General features: G+C 44.4%; 1 protein-coding gene across 2 annotated transcripts in view; it reads right to left on the bottom strand.

The window, feature by feature from the left end:
- ABCC1 (ATP binding cassette subfamily C member 1 (ABCC1 blood group)) overlaps positions 1-13,050 on the bottom strand; it is a 99,130-nt gene that overhangs the window by 20,010 nt on the left and 66,070 nt on the right. For both annotated transcript variants that reach the window (XM_006119586.4, XM_006119587.4), the window contains exons 14-19: positions 12,315-12,402; positions 9,718-9,787; positions 8,544-8,670; positions 6,353-6,529; positions 3,353-3,520; positions 2,381-2,558 (exon numbers count right to left, since the gene is read on the bottom strand). In XM_006119586.4, the coding sequence (XP_006119648.2) occupies positions 2,381-2,558; positions 3,353-3,520; positions 6,353-6,529; positions 8,544-8,670; positions 9,718-9,787; positions 12,315-12,402 (808 nt within the window). The remainder of the gene's footprint in view (positions 1-2,380; positions 2,559-3,352; positions 3,521-6,352; positions 6,530-8,543; positions 8,671-9,717; positions 9,788-12,314; positions 12,403-13,050) is intronic.

Genomic DNA, 13,050 nt, shown 5'->3' with positions numbered 1-13,050 from the left:
GCAGCTATATATTAATAGCAGCTAGAAGAGAATGATAACTAAAGAGCAGGATTTTTTTTAATAAAAGGATTACTGGCAATGAAAGTTTACTAAGACAGCTGTGTAGAAATACGGATATGCAGAACACAAGTCAGAGGAGGTTTGTTAGGTACAACTGTATTAGCTTTCATTTGAGCAAGAGAATCAATGTCCAGCTGCAGGATTAGCTACATTTGAGTTAACACCAGAATTCTTTGCCTCTGACATTTCTAGCATTCACTCTCGCCATAATTTTGTCCAGTGCAATTCTCTCTTCACCTGTAAGGCAGGACAAGTGGGTTCACCCCTGTTTTCCTTATACAATGTATATAAATACATCCTACTTGGATAGATTTAGAAAGTGCCAAGTACCTCGTACAGAACACAAAGCATGGAATAGCTTTTCCTTTGAGAGAAAAGAAAATGACCCCATCTTCCTAGAGATAAACGATGGCCTCTAGAGAGGAGCCAGACCCTTACCTGCTGGGATCAAGTATCTCCTGAATAATGTTGACCCAAATACTGCACCAGCACAAAGACTCCAAAGTTCAACATTTGGAGAGAGACCAACAACCAAACTTGATGCTCTAGTGAACACTAGGCACACTGGGAAGGAGAGGGGTGTGGAAGCAGGGACAAACTTGCTGGGCAAAGTGGGGAGGGACCAGCTCTGTGCTCCCAGAAGAGAGCAGGGTGACAGCAGCCAGCCCTCAGCACTGTCTAGAACGTGCTGTGGCCTCTTTCTCTGCCAGCCCTTAACGCTGCCTTGAGCACACCAAGTGGTGCTCTGGTTAGGGATATTCAATTTAGATTAATTAACTCATCGAACACTCCATGGGATTTCCATCAACTGCTATTAGTCAATAAGGGCACCTCCATCTCTGCACTGTAGCAAGAGCCCCCCTGGGCTCTTGTATATGTCAAAAGCAAAACCGGTGTGGGCGGAGACTGCTTCAGTCCCATCCAGCTGTTTCCCACTGTGCCTCTACCTCCCCAACCCCCCGTGGAGACGGTACTGGGGGGGGGGGGCGGGAGGAGAGAAACTAGCTTTTAAGCAGATTCCCCCCAACACCAGTTCCTACTCCCTGCCTTTGCTGCCTCTCTCTGACAGAGGCAGAAAGGGGGGGGGGGAAGTGACTACCTATCTCCACTCTGAAAACTGACCATTTACTCCTACCCTTTGTTTCCTGTCTTTTAATCATAGAAATGTAGCCGTGTTAGTCTGGTGTACCTGAAACAAAAAACAGGACTATGTAGCACTTTAAAGACTAACAAGATGGTTTATTAGGTGATGAGCTTTCGTGGGCCAGACCCACTTTCTCAGATCAAATAGTGGAAGAAAATTGTCAACCATAAATACCAAAGGATACTATTAATAAATAATAATTAAAAAAAGTGAACACATATGAAAAGGACAAATCAAATTTCAGAACAGAAGAGGGATGGGGGGGTAAATGTCTGTGGGCTAATGATATTAGATGTGATAATTGGGGAAGCTATCTTTGTAATGGGTAAGATAATTAATGTCTTTGTTTAAACTTAGGCATCAAATGTCAAATTTAAGCATGAATGTCAGTTCAGAGGATTCTCTTTCAAGTGTGGTCTTAAAAGGGTCTTTGAAGCAGGATGCAGGTAATCAAGTTGTTAAGAATGTCCTTTCTGGTTGAAATGGCAAGAAACTGTTTTTTCTTTGTGATCCTGTCTAATATCTGTTTTGTCTCAGACACTTCGCCAAAGAATCAGTGCCCACAAAACAGATATTAGACAGGATCACAAAGAACAAACAGTTTCTTGCCTTTTCAACCAGAAAGGACATTGTCTCAACAACTTGATTACCTGCATCCTGCTTCGAAGATCTTTTAAGACCACATTTCATGCTTAAATTTGACACTTCCACCCTCTCCTTTTTACTAAGACATATAGAATCTCTATTAATAGACACCCTCGGGACCTGACTGGTCCCAGATCAGGGATTGTGCCGAATCAGGGAAGGTCATTCCTGGCCACCTTGTCAACCCCTGCTGCAACACCTGGTAGCCCCGCTGCCTCCGTGCTTATCAGGCTCTCACGCAGCACCCAACTCCTGCTGCCACTCCAAGCAGCTCTGCTACCTCTGCACACCGGACTCCCGCTGCCCTACTGGGCAGCCCCACTACCTCACATGGGGCTCCCACTGCCCTGCCAGCCTGTAGGGCTCTCGTGCACTAGCTGTCCACCAGGACTCTTTGGTCCTGGAACATTCGTGGTCTGGATGTTGTCAGACCAGAGAATCCCAGTTAAGAGAGTTTCAACCTGTTCCACTAACTCACTCATTAGCAAACAGCACATCAGCTTAGCTCAGTGGAGTTCTTTGCAAGCTTACCTCCAGTCTCCACATCCTGGTCAGCATTAGCGTATGTACGAAGAAACTCAGCAAAGGCCCCATCTTGCTTTAGCAGCTCTTGGTAAGAGCCCATCTCAGATATTTTACCATCAGTCATCACTATAATTGTATCCATCAGAGGCAGATAACTGACTCCATGGGTTACCAAAACCCGAGTCTAGAGGTTAAAATAATAAATACATAATATAAGTGTGTCTCTGAACAGTAACTAAGTGTTAAATTCATGCAATAAGTGTCACAAATCAGTGTAATTACACAAATAATAATAAGTATGTAACACACAAGAAGCATGTGTAAACTTTTAGAAAAAATGAGCTTTCATTTTTTGTTTTCCAGCTGATCTACATCTTAGGCATTTGGAGTCACTAAGCTCTGTCACAATACTTTGTACTGATCTTAGTGCACCTTTTATCTGAGAGGGGTAAAAAGCACTTTATAAACACTAAGCCCTGATTTTATAGCTATTGCTCTGCTCAGTACTACAACATCTGACCGACTTAAGAGCATGTGTGTCAACTTAAAAAGTGACATAGGCATCAAAGTTTCACTAAAATCAATGGAACTTAGGCGCATAAACACTTAAGTTACTTTTGAAAATAAGGCTTAGGTATTGCAGTGCTGAGCTGAGTAGAAAATAAATGCCTTTAAATATCTGGGGCTAATTTGTCACATTCACTTCTCCATTTTTACAAATGAACAAAGCAAGTCGAGAGGTTTCACGTGACTTTCACAAGATCATGTAAAAAGTCAGACATCCAATTGGAAATAAAACCAAGAAATAAAAATGATGAGAACCAGGAAGTAAAGATGAGAACCAGGAAGTAAAGTTGAAGTTGTTTCAAAAGGAGCTTTCCAGTTCTTGAAACCTTTTGAACAAAGCTTACTTTACAGAATGGATCATTCCATGGAAAAAAGTCACCCTCCTCTAATGTAATATTTCAAAATACCTACTTTGTTTTTCAGGATTCCCTTTGGTCCAATAACTTTTTCAAAAATATGCTTCCCAACATGAGCATCAACAGCTGATAAAGGATCATCGAATAAATAGACATCGGTGTTACAGTAAACTGCCCGAGCAAGGCTGACTCTCTGCTTCTGTCCTCCAGAGAGATTCACACCCTGAAGAGGAAGAAAATAAAGTGCTATTGGGTTTTACAGTAAATACATTGTTTGAGTTTCTGAAGTAGGGTAAAAGTTATAGGACACTTCTGTGAAGATATTAAAGGAGATGAAACTTCATGATAAATATTCACAAATAGACATTATTTCAGTAACTTACTAAAAATCATGAGCTAACACCTCCTTTTCTGATATGTATGGAAGATCTTGAGATTAACATCTATCTAGGCCTCTAAATCAATGGTTCTGAAACTTTCTGGCCTGTGGCTCACCAAGCTCGATGCAAACCTTTCCGTGAACCACCAGTTGCTAATGAAAACGCGCCATAAATTAAATAATTATACCCAAGCCATTTTGATAGTGCTGCAGCTATGGAGAATGGTTTAATTTTGTCAGTAATAAAGGAAATATTAAATTATTAAACATATTAAGCATTTTAACTCTCTCCTGTTAGTTTATCAAACTTCATTTTAAATAAAGTGAAATATTTTATTTTAAGTCCAACACAAAAGGTTTCAATGTTTTCTTTATTTATGGCATGGGTGGGCAACCTTTTTTGGATTGGGGGCCACTGATCCACGGGGGGGGGGGGGGGGGGGAAATCACAGAAACCACACAAGTGAGAAACAAAAAAACATCCTCCAAAAACCCTCACTGATGTGGCCCCCAACTGAGACACCTCACTTCTCTGGCGCTCCAGCCCCACAGGTAGAGGGGGAGGGACAAGGAGGACTGAGGTTCAGGGCTTTCCATGGGCCAGATTTACTCTTCTGGGGTTGGATTTTGTGGACTCTCCCCAAGCTCTGGGGTGGGGACAAAAATGAAGAGTTCAGTGTATGGGACAGGGCTGCCAGTGAGTGGGACAGGGATGGAGGTACAGGAGCAAGCTGAGTAGGGTGTCTAGCCAGAGGGGAAGGGGGCAAGAGCAAGGGAAAGTGAAAGAACAGGGCAGGGTACAGGAGCAGGGTGGGGTGTCTGGCCAGGGAGGAAGGTGTAGGAGCAGGCTTTGGGTGCACAGTCTGGGCATGAGGGGGCACTTAGTTGCTTTCATGCCCCATGCCACTCCCAGGCATCATGTCCCAGGCATGGCCTCCCACTGGCTGCAACTCTAGCCAACAGGAGCAGCAGGGAAAGCAGTGCACCGAGGCACTGCCTGGAGGCTGTTTCCCCAGCCAGGCAGAAGGGGTAGGGGGAAGGGAATGGCAGCATGAGGACCTGCTTCTTCCCCACGATCTGGATCTGGTGGGAGCCTCGGGGCTTTCCCCACTCCCCGAGTTAAGTCAGTACTGGTGCTCCAACCTCACAGTGGGGGGGACGGGGGAGGCTGGAGCACCAGCGCAGAGTCCCTGTGCAGGGAGAGGGAAAGAGGGTGGAAGGGGGGCGGGGGGCTGAGCTTGAGCCACAGACTACCTGGAATGTGGCCACGGACCAGTTTGAGAACCACTGCTCTAAATGCATGTTTCCATAGCACCTCCCTAAAACAGACATTCCAGACAGGGAATTTTGGCACCGTTGCAACACAATTATCTCTACTCTACTGCTCGTCCAATTACTAGTTACATTCACAGGATTTCCAAGAATTGAAATGGAATGTAATGAACCTCCTACATCTGCCCAGTTCTAGAAAGCTCCTTCAACAGGACTGTATTCAGTTCTCTTTCTCCGCAGGGAAGCCACTTCGGCTTTGTACTGATAAGCAAGCATTGTGTGTCCATGGTGAGAAGAGGAATTCTTGATTGTATAGAAGCTATTTCATATCACAAGGGGAAAACGGCACACTTTGCAAGTACACTCTGTGAAAAATAGCCCATTTTCCACTCATGTCTGTAGTTATCATAAGAGCAAGCCAAGCTAGCGCACGACTAGCCCTAGGTTTTGCAAGGCCTTATTTAGAGACCACACTGCAGAACTGCTGTTTATAAACCTCTTCCTCCTCTGTGGTCTGGCACTCTGGCTCTGCTATTGTGCAAAATTAGTGCGAGACCATGTATGCTCAATAGTCTGGAACTATTTAGTAAAACCGCACCCAAACTGTGACCTCTATAGCTCCCTAGATGCTGAACACTCTCAAGGCACCAGTGCAATAGACCCTTTTGTGCCCCTTACAATACATGCAGCACCTTCCTTCTACGTGTGTGCTTTATAAGGTGGGCAGGGGCTGAGGCAAGGGTTTTCCAAGCACACTCCTCCTGTTTTTCCCATTGACAATCAGCTCAATTCACCTAGCTGCCAGTTGCCTGCTCCATTCAGGTAAGGGTACCTGGGTGAGGGCTTAGATTATTAATTTGGTTGGACAGTGGCTTCATAGGGCCTCTCTGGAACTTTTCAGCAGCTGCCTTGCTGGTCCCAAAGAGTTTGCATGGAGAAGCATCAAATTGTCTTTCTTAGCAAGTCCACAGTTAGAAGACACTCCTGGCCGATTGCATAGGTGACCTCGATTCCCTATTCACATGCTTTACATTTTTCAACACTTAGCTAAATTTGAGCTAAGGGTGAATTCTCTGGCATCAGAGCCAGTTTTCACAGGGAACATTCGAAACAAGGGTGATATTCAGCTCTTGAACTGCTTAAAAATAACAATGAAAATCCTTACAACTACAATCTATGAATGGGAACAGACTTCCTTCCCCAGCTCTCCTGGCATCCAAGAAGCACTACCTTTCGCTCAACTGGGGCAGAAAAAAAAATTGCTTTCAGGTGGACACTTTGTCTGGAAGGTCCACCCGAAAGATTTTGAAGTTCAGTACAATTCTAAACACAGAGCTAGACTGGGAGGTGTGTGTCTAACTCCAATGATTTCATCCACTCCAATACTAGGGTGTGGCTCGATACCTTTTCCCCAATTTCAGTTCTGTCTCCGGTAGGAAGAATCTCTATGTCAGGCAGAAGTGCACAAGCCTCAATCACACGTTTATACTGGCTCTCTTTTATCTCCCTTCCAAAGATAATATTCTCCTTCAGCGTTGCATTCTGTATCCAGGCTTGTTGAGGAACATATGCGATTGAGCCCTAAAGGAAACAAAAATTAGCTATTCAATATTTCACCCTACTTAAATAATCTCTCGCAGGCATACTCCAAGCTCCTTGCAAACAATAATCCACACTCCGAACCCTTGTAAGATAGGTATGATGCCCAAACAGCCATATCCTATGTTCTACAGGGCTGCTAGGAGCACACTTCCCAGAGCAGGCAGACAGATGTGCTAGCGCTGCTTGAGCTACGCTAAAACAGCAGTGTGGACATGGGAACTCCCATTAGCCAAGCCTTGTCTTCCACCACAATCATGTTACATGTATTATTTTGGGGAATGGGCTTCAAATGGAGCACCCTTCCCTCAACATCCACTTTGTGGAATTCTCCCCGCTAACTCGTGCTCTATAGAAGTGGTTCCCAACCTTTTTTGTACCACGGACCGGCAAACCCATTCACAAACTTTTTGCAGACCAGTAAATTTTTTTTTTGCATATTTATTATGTAAATAATGAATATGCAAATAAAATGTGGCTGGTTTGCCAAAATCCGTGGCCCCCCAGAGCCTCTCAGTTTGAGCCCTAACCCCTAGAGTCCCCCACCCATCTACTACCTACCCAGTGCAAGCCACTGACCCCAGAGTCCCCTGCACCCCCCCGCGCCAGCCTCCTGCCCTCAGAACCCCCCAGTGCCAGCCCCCCCATCCCAAACACCTCAGTACCAGTCCCCTGCTCTTAAGAGCCCCCCACCACACACACCCCAGTGCCAGCCTCCTGTTTCCAGAGCCCCTCTGCACCAAATGCCCCCCAGTGCCAGCCCTTAGTCCCCAATATTAGCCCCATCCCAGAGCCCCCAGTGCCAGCCCTGCCCCCCATAGCCCTCCCATTACTAGCCCCACACCCAGAACCCCCCAATGCCAGCTCCCCACCCCAGACACCCCAGTGCTTCCCAGCATTAGCCCCCACTTTAGAGCCCCCCCTATTCCTAAAGCTCCTCAAGGCAAGTCCCACCCTCAGAGCCCCCCAGCACTAGTCCTGCTCCCAGAGCCCGCCCCACTTCCCTCACCTAGCTCTGCGCTGCCTCCCAGCCACCAACTGAGCGCTGCTGCCTGGGTCACAGCTGCTCTAAGGCTGCCGTGCCAGCTCCGCATGGCCCTCCCGCAGCAGAGTGAACTGCTCTTCTGTGTCTGGAGGAGACTCTGCCCAGCCCAGTGCTGGTTGGCTGAGAGGCAGGAAGGACACGCGTTGGTGGGAGGGGAGGCACTGGGCAGTATACCCCAACCCCAGTACCACCGTGGCCCGGCAGCCAGCGGTTCGCAGCCTGGTGGTTGGGAACCTCTGCTCTACAGAAGCAGTCAGTGGTAAAAAGACATTTTGGCTCATATTCCTCTCCCCTTCCCCATCATATTCAACAGGGTGTAAGGAAAAGGATGGCTTGTGTTGAATATTTTTTCTGATTAAAAAAAGGGAAAGGTGTCTTGGAGGTTGCAACATTAGTAATTCAGGTCTTGTTTACTTCTTTTTTCCAAGAATATCTTAAGCACGATAGAATTAGTAAAACCACATTATGGGCACAAAGTAAATAAAAGTCATTTTATTTGGGGGGGGGAAGAGGGGAGTGATTTTTTCTTCAGATAATTTAAGATTTTTCTATTGGATTTTTCTATTGAAATCTGCATTAAGAATAAAAATGTATAGCTGAAAAATAGGTCTTTATAAGAGAGTCAACCCTGACCTCTCTTTCAATTTAGGACTGTCAGAGCTTCCAAATCATTTTTCTAAGTCTCCCACAAAGACCTCCTGCAAAAACAGGAACAAGGTTTTACATTGGGATATTTCTATGATAAAACCAAAATTTTAAAACGCCATGCACATTTTGAGGCCTCTCTGCATATCATAAAGCAGCAAAATGCAGCACAAGCACACCCTCCCCTTTTATTTAAGCCAAACTTGTTAATTTGTGAGGCTTCCCCTGCCCCTTATGCTATGGAAATGCTGTTATCACTTTAGAAGCCCCCGCAAACAATAGAACTATTACCTAGACATTTCCTACCTTGATAGCCACAGATCCTTCCCTCTTGTCCATCTCTCCTAGAAGAGCAGACAACAATGAAGACTTTCCACAGCCAACCTGGCCCACAATGGCAATCAGGGAGCCTTCAGGGATGGTGAAATTAATGCTGAAATAAATCACACACAGTTCAGCCTTCTTGATACATGACACACAAATAATGGTAAGCATTCTATTATAGTGTCAAATACACAGAAACACCAGATACAATCAGGCCACTCTGTAGCCTCTGACAAGCGCAGTACAGTCTCATATAGTCTCACTATGTGATCAGTCCTCCAAAAAGCAGCCACCAATGCCAGCCTTCTTGCCCACCTGTCTGAGGCCCTTTCTTGAAACTCTCTGCACCAGCTCTATTCCATACAGTCTACGCAACACTATAAATACGGTGTTTTACAAACCCCAGACAATGTCGGTGTCCCCAAAAATATAGGATAAAAACAAGGGTAACAATAAGAGAGGCCTAGGAGAAGTGAAGGCTTTCAGCAGCAACATCATGCAAGTGAGTGAGTTAGCATGCTGCATGCTGAGGATTTTGTATGGTTCCTCTCCCAACCATCTGCAGCACTGGAACAGAGATAAGACGGAAGCAGAGCATGCAAGGGGATAAAGGTGAAAGGAGCCCCATAGATCTAGTCAAAAAACAAGAAAGGGGATAGTTAGTTGTGTAGATCACAGCTTGTACAAACTGCAAGCTATTATCACTTCAAGCCCCTGGAGAAGTCCACTCCTACCTCCGTCCTCTATTCTCTTCCTATATACTAGCCCATACGCTCTATACTGTGTTTTCTTTTAGTTAGTCCATTTGACTCCTTACCCCACTAATAACTTTGACTTCTTTTGTGCAAATCTGTATGCCTGCAAAAGGCTCCTGATTAGAGGATCCAAAAGGCTCCCTTCCCATTTAACTCCCTCCCCCCAACAAAAGCCACATACCTTATAAAGTATGAAACATCGTGTCTCTGAGTTAGAGAAATCTATTTGTATTGCTGTTCCTTGAAGGTTATAAACTCTTTGGAGCACAGACTTACCATTTTAGCATGGATTATTTATTGTGCAGTGACACACACACTTCAAGCTTTACAGAAACAATTAAAAAAGCATAAAAGTTTTAGAGCAATTATAGGCTAGAACTAATTAGGATACCAATTCTTACTCATTGAGTGAGGGAGGATCATTTCTTGACCAACTAAATGTTGCATTCTTCACAACAATGCTTCCTTCAGCTAGCAAATAATAAAAGAAAAATTATGTTTAGATGCAGACCAATTAGGAAACAGTTGTACAACATACTTCACTGTGCCATGGGAAGTAAATCCAGACACTCAGGCTACGTTTAGACTACGGAGTTTTTCTGGGATACCGCCGTGTCCAGGGAATGCATGTGCTCTTCCACAATTTTTTGCCGAAGAGCAGACGTGCTCTTTCGGAAGCCCCTGTATTCCTCATTTCACAAGAAAGAATGGCTCTTCTGAAAGAGGAGGTTTTTCCGAAATTTGGACCTTGTAGACGGGCCAAGTTTCAGAAAACCTTCTTCTGAAAAAACTATCAGAAAAAGGCGCACACATTGCAGAGTGAAATTTGCATACCTTCTTCCAGTAAAACTCCATAGTCTAGGAGTAGCCTCACACGCACACAGGTAGGCCTGGTGCTAGTTTAGTAACAGAACCCCAGCATTCTGTTTTCGTTAATTGTTCATGCTCCATTTTGACTGATTCGACAAATACGTTCTCAAGTTACAATCATGTGCTGGACAAAGTACAGGTATGGCAAGAAAAGCAAGTATAGCAAAATACTATCTTGATATTCAACTGATAGGACTTTGATTCCCAGTGTGTATTTAATCTGCTTCCTTTTCCAACAAATTAGATTTTACTATTTACTCCTTTTAACACTGTAAAGCCAATAAAAGAATCCAATTGAGGAATCTGGATTCTATTCTCACTTACAATTCAAAGGAAATATTAGAGCAGGGGTGGGCTGGATCCAGCCTGCATAACAGTTTGACCCAGCCCACGGACAGTATCTGGCCACTTTCTATTTCTATCCTACTGCTCATGCCACTGAATTTCCAGGCGGTGAGTCAGGCAGCAGGATCCTATTTAAATGGGTCCCAGCAAGTAGCTCTACCACAGAAGGGGCCAGAGCCACGAGCCCTCTACATAGCCACAGCAACCCAGGAAGTTCCAAAGCAACATGGTGGCAGCAGGGTTGGGAGCCAGGAGCCCTTTGTTATGTTTTTAACTCAAAGGGTGTGTCTAAAACTACATGGCTCCGTCGATGGAGCCATGTAGATGAGGCTGATTGGCAGAGGGAAACGAAGCCGCAATTTAAATAATCGCGGCTTCATTTAAATGGCTGCCGTGCTCTGCCGACCAGCTGATGATCAGCTGTTTGTTGGCAGATCGGGGCAGTCTGGACGCGCTGTGGTCGACAAGGCAGCCTTTGTCGACCGGCGCAGATAAGCTTGGTTTCACGAGGCATACTCATGAATGGAATGAGCCAGCTCATGACCATATACCAAAATTCATTAAGTGAGCCCCCTGCAAATATTATTGCCCACCCCTATATTAAAGGCTAAGATAACAAAACTGACATTAGAAAAAGCAGCCCCAACTTGTAAACAGAGCAATTTTGATCTGAAGTCAATGAAAGGCACTGTTCCTACAATGCCACAATACACATTCACTTTTCAGCCCTAGAGGGGCACATTTTCATATCCAACAATCCAGGGGAGTGGTAAAAAGGCAATACACTAATTTAGTTAAGATAATCATCAATACAAATACTGAAAAGTGATTGTGCATAAGACCATCTAGTTTTTTTATGTAGGATTTCAGTCAAATATATTAACGATCATCAGTTAAGAAAAGGAAGAAAGCAGAAAATAAGGAGCACAGAAAGAAACCCTGGTTCTAGGAATACACCAAGTGGCTCTACTAATGGAGAATGAATATGAATGCATTAGAAAGAAAGAATATTTTATTACCTTTATAAAAAAAGATGGGCAGGGAATCATTTATCTATGTTTAAACCTGCTATAATAAAGAGCAGTGCATTTTACAACATGGGACATTAAGATTCTACAAAACACTACAGTTCTGTGACAAATGCACACAGACACCCCTACCAGATAGGGCCCGGCTATGCTAGACACTGTACAAAAACAATGAATGACAATTTGGGTAGAATGGGAGACTGGAGGAGTGCAACAGTATTAATTGTATTTAAGCAGAGCTGGATGACTACCTGCAATTCCATAAATGAAGAGAGGTGTTGGTCAGTTGTGCTAGGGGAGATGCTAACTTCTAAGTAGTGTTTAGATGCTCTCCACAAAAATGACTATGGGTTTTCTGTATGAGAGTGCTTTGGCCACTTCCTGATCAGCACTGACTGGTAAAATTATTCTTCTGTAAGGTGTTCTTCGTGTACATTTAAAGCTGGTTAATTTAATAAGTTATTTTACAGTAACCCTCCTTGTTTCTTACTGATGCTGGACATGAGTGTTTTGTACTATTAACAAGAAGGAAGAAGAAAAAACAGTAGAAACTGCACAAAAATTGGGTTAAAAAAACAGATTTATTTTACCAGACCTAAAACTCCCACAAATTGCAAAAATTCATTTAAAAAGACCCACAAAGACACTTTAGAACCTGCCCAAAACATGCCTATTGATACTTATAGTTTGTAGCATTGGAAGTTAACATTACAAACTGGAAGCAAATAAAAAAAACCCACAAAATAAGGACTTACCATCTTTGAGGGATCCTCTGATTATGCTATCTGGCTCTAACTCTTCATGTGAGAGAAATAACCTGAGACGCTTTAAGGAAACACTTGCCTAGACATGAAACAATTGAAAAACTATTTTACACACAGGTTATAAAAAAATCTGTTTCATTGTGCTTGTTAAAATCCAGTATATACTTCCCACTACACCAGCCACTTCACCTACCTCCACCTCAAAACCAGACATGCATTTATTTGTATTGTGGTAATGCCCAGAGGGCACAATTAGGATTGGAGTCTGATTTCGCCAGGTGCTATAAAAAGGGCAGATCTTTGCTATAGAGCAGTGGTTTTCAGAGTATGGGTCATGACTCAGTATTGGGTCATGGAATGTCAGGCACTGAGTCTTGTTGCTGCAGGAGGATCAGGTGACCAGCGGGGGTGCTAAGGCAGGTACTTGCCTGTTCTGGACTGCAGATTGCACTGTGCCCCAGAAGCGGCTGGCAGCATGCCCAACTCCTCAGTAGGAGGAGGGAGAGCACAAGGGCTCCGTGCCCTGCCCCTGCCCTGAGTATTAGCCTCACACTCCCATTGGCTAGCTGCTTCTGGGACGCAGCATGGTCTGCAGTGCCAGGAGAGGTAGGAAGCTTATAAGAACATAAGAATGGCAGTACTGGGTCAGACCAAAGGTCCATCTAGCCCAGTAGCCTGTCTACCGACAGTGGCCAGTGCCAGGTGCCCCAGAGGGGGTGGGCCAAAG

Source organism: Pelodiscus sinensis, chromosome 16 (assembly GCF_049634645.1).
Source record: "Pelodiscus sinensis isolate JC-2024 chromosome 16, ASM4963464v1, whole genome shotgun sequence".
Classification (NCBI taxonomy): Eukaryota; Metazoa; Chordata; order Testudines; family Trionychidae; genus Pelodiscus; species Pelodiscus sinensis.
This window is presented reverse-complemented; position numbering and strand designations above follow the sequence as displayed.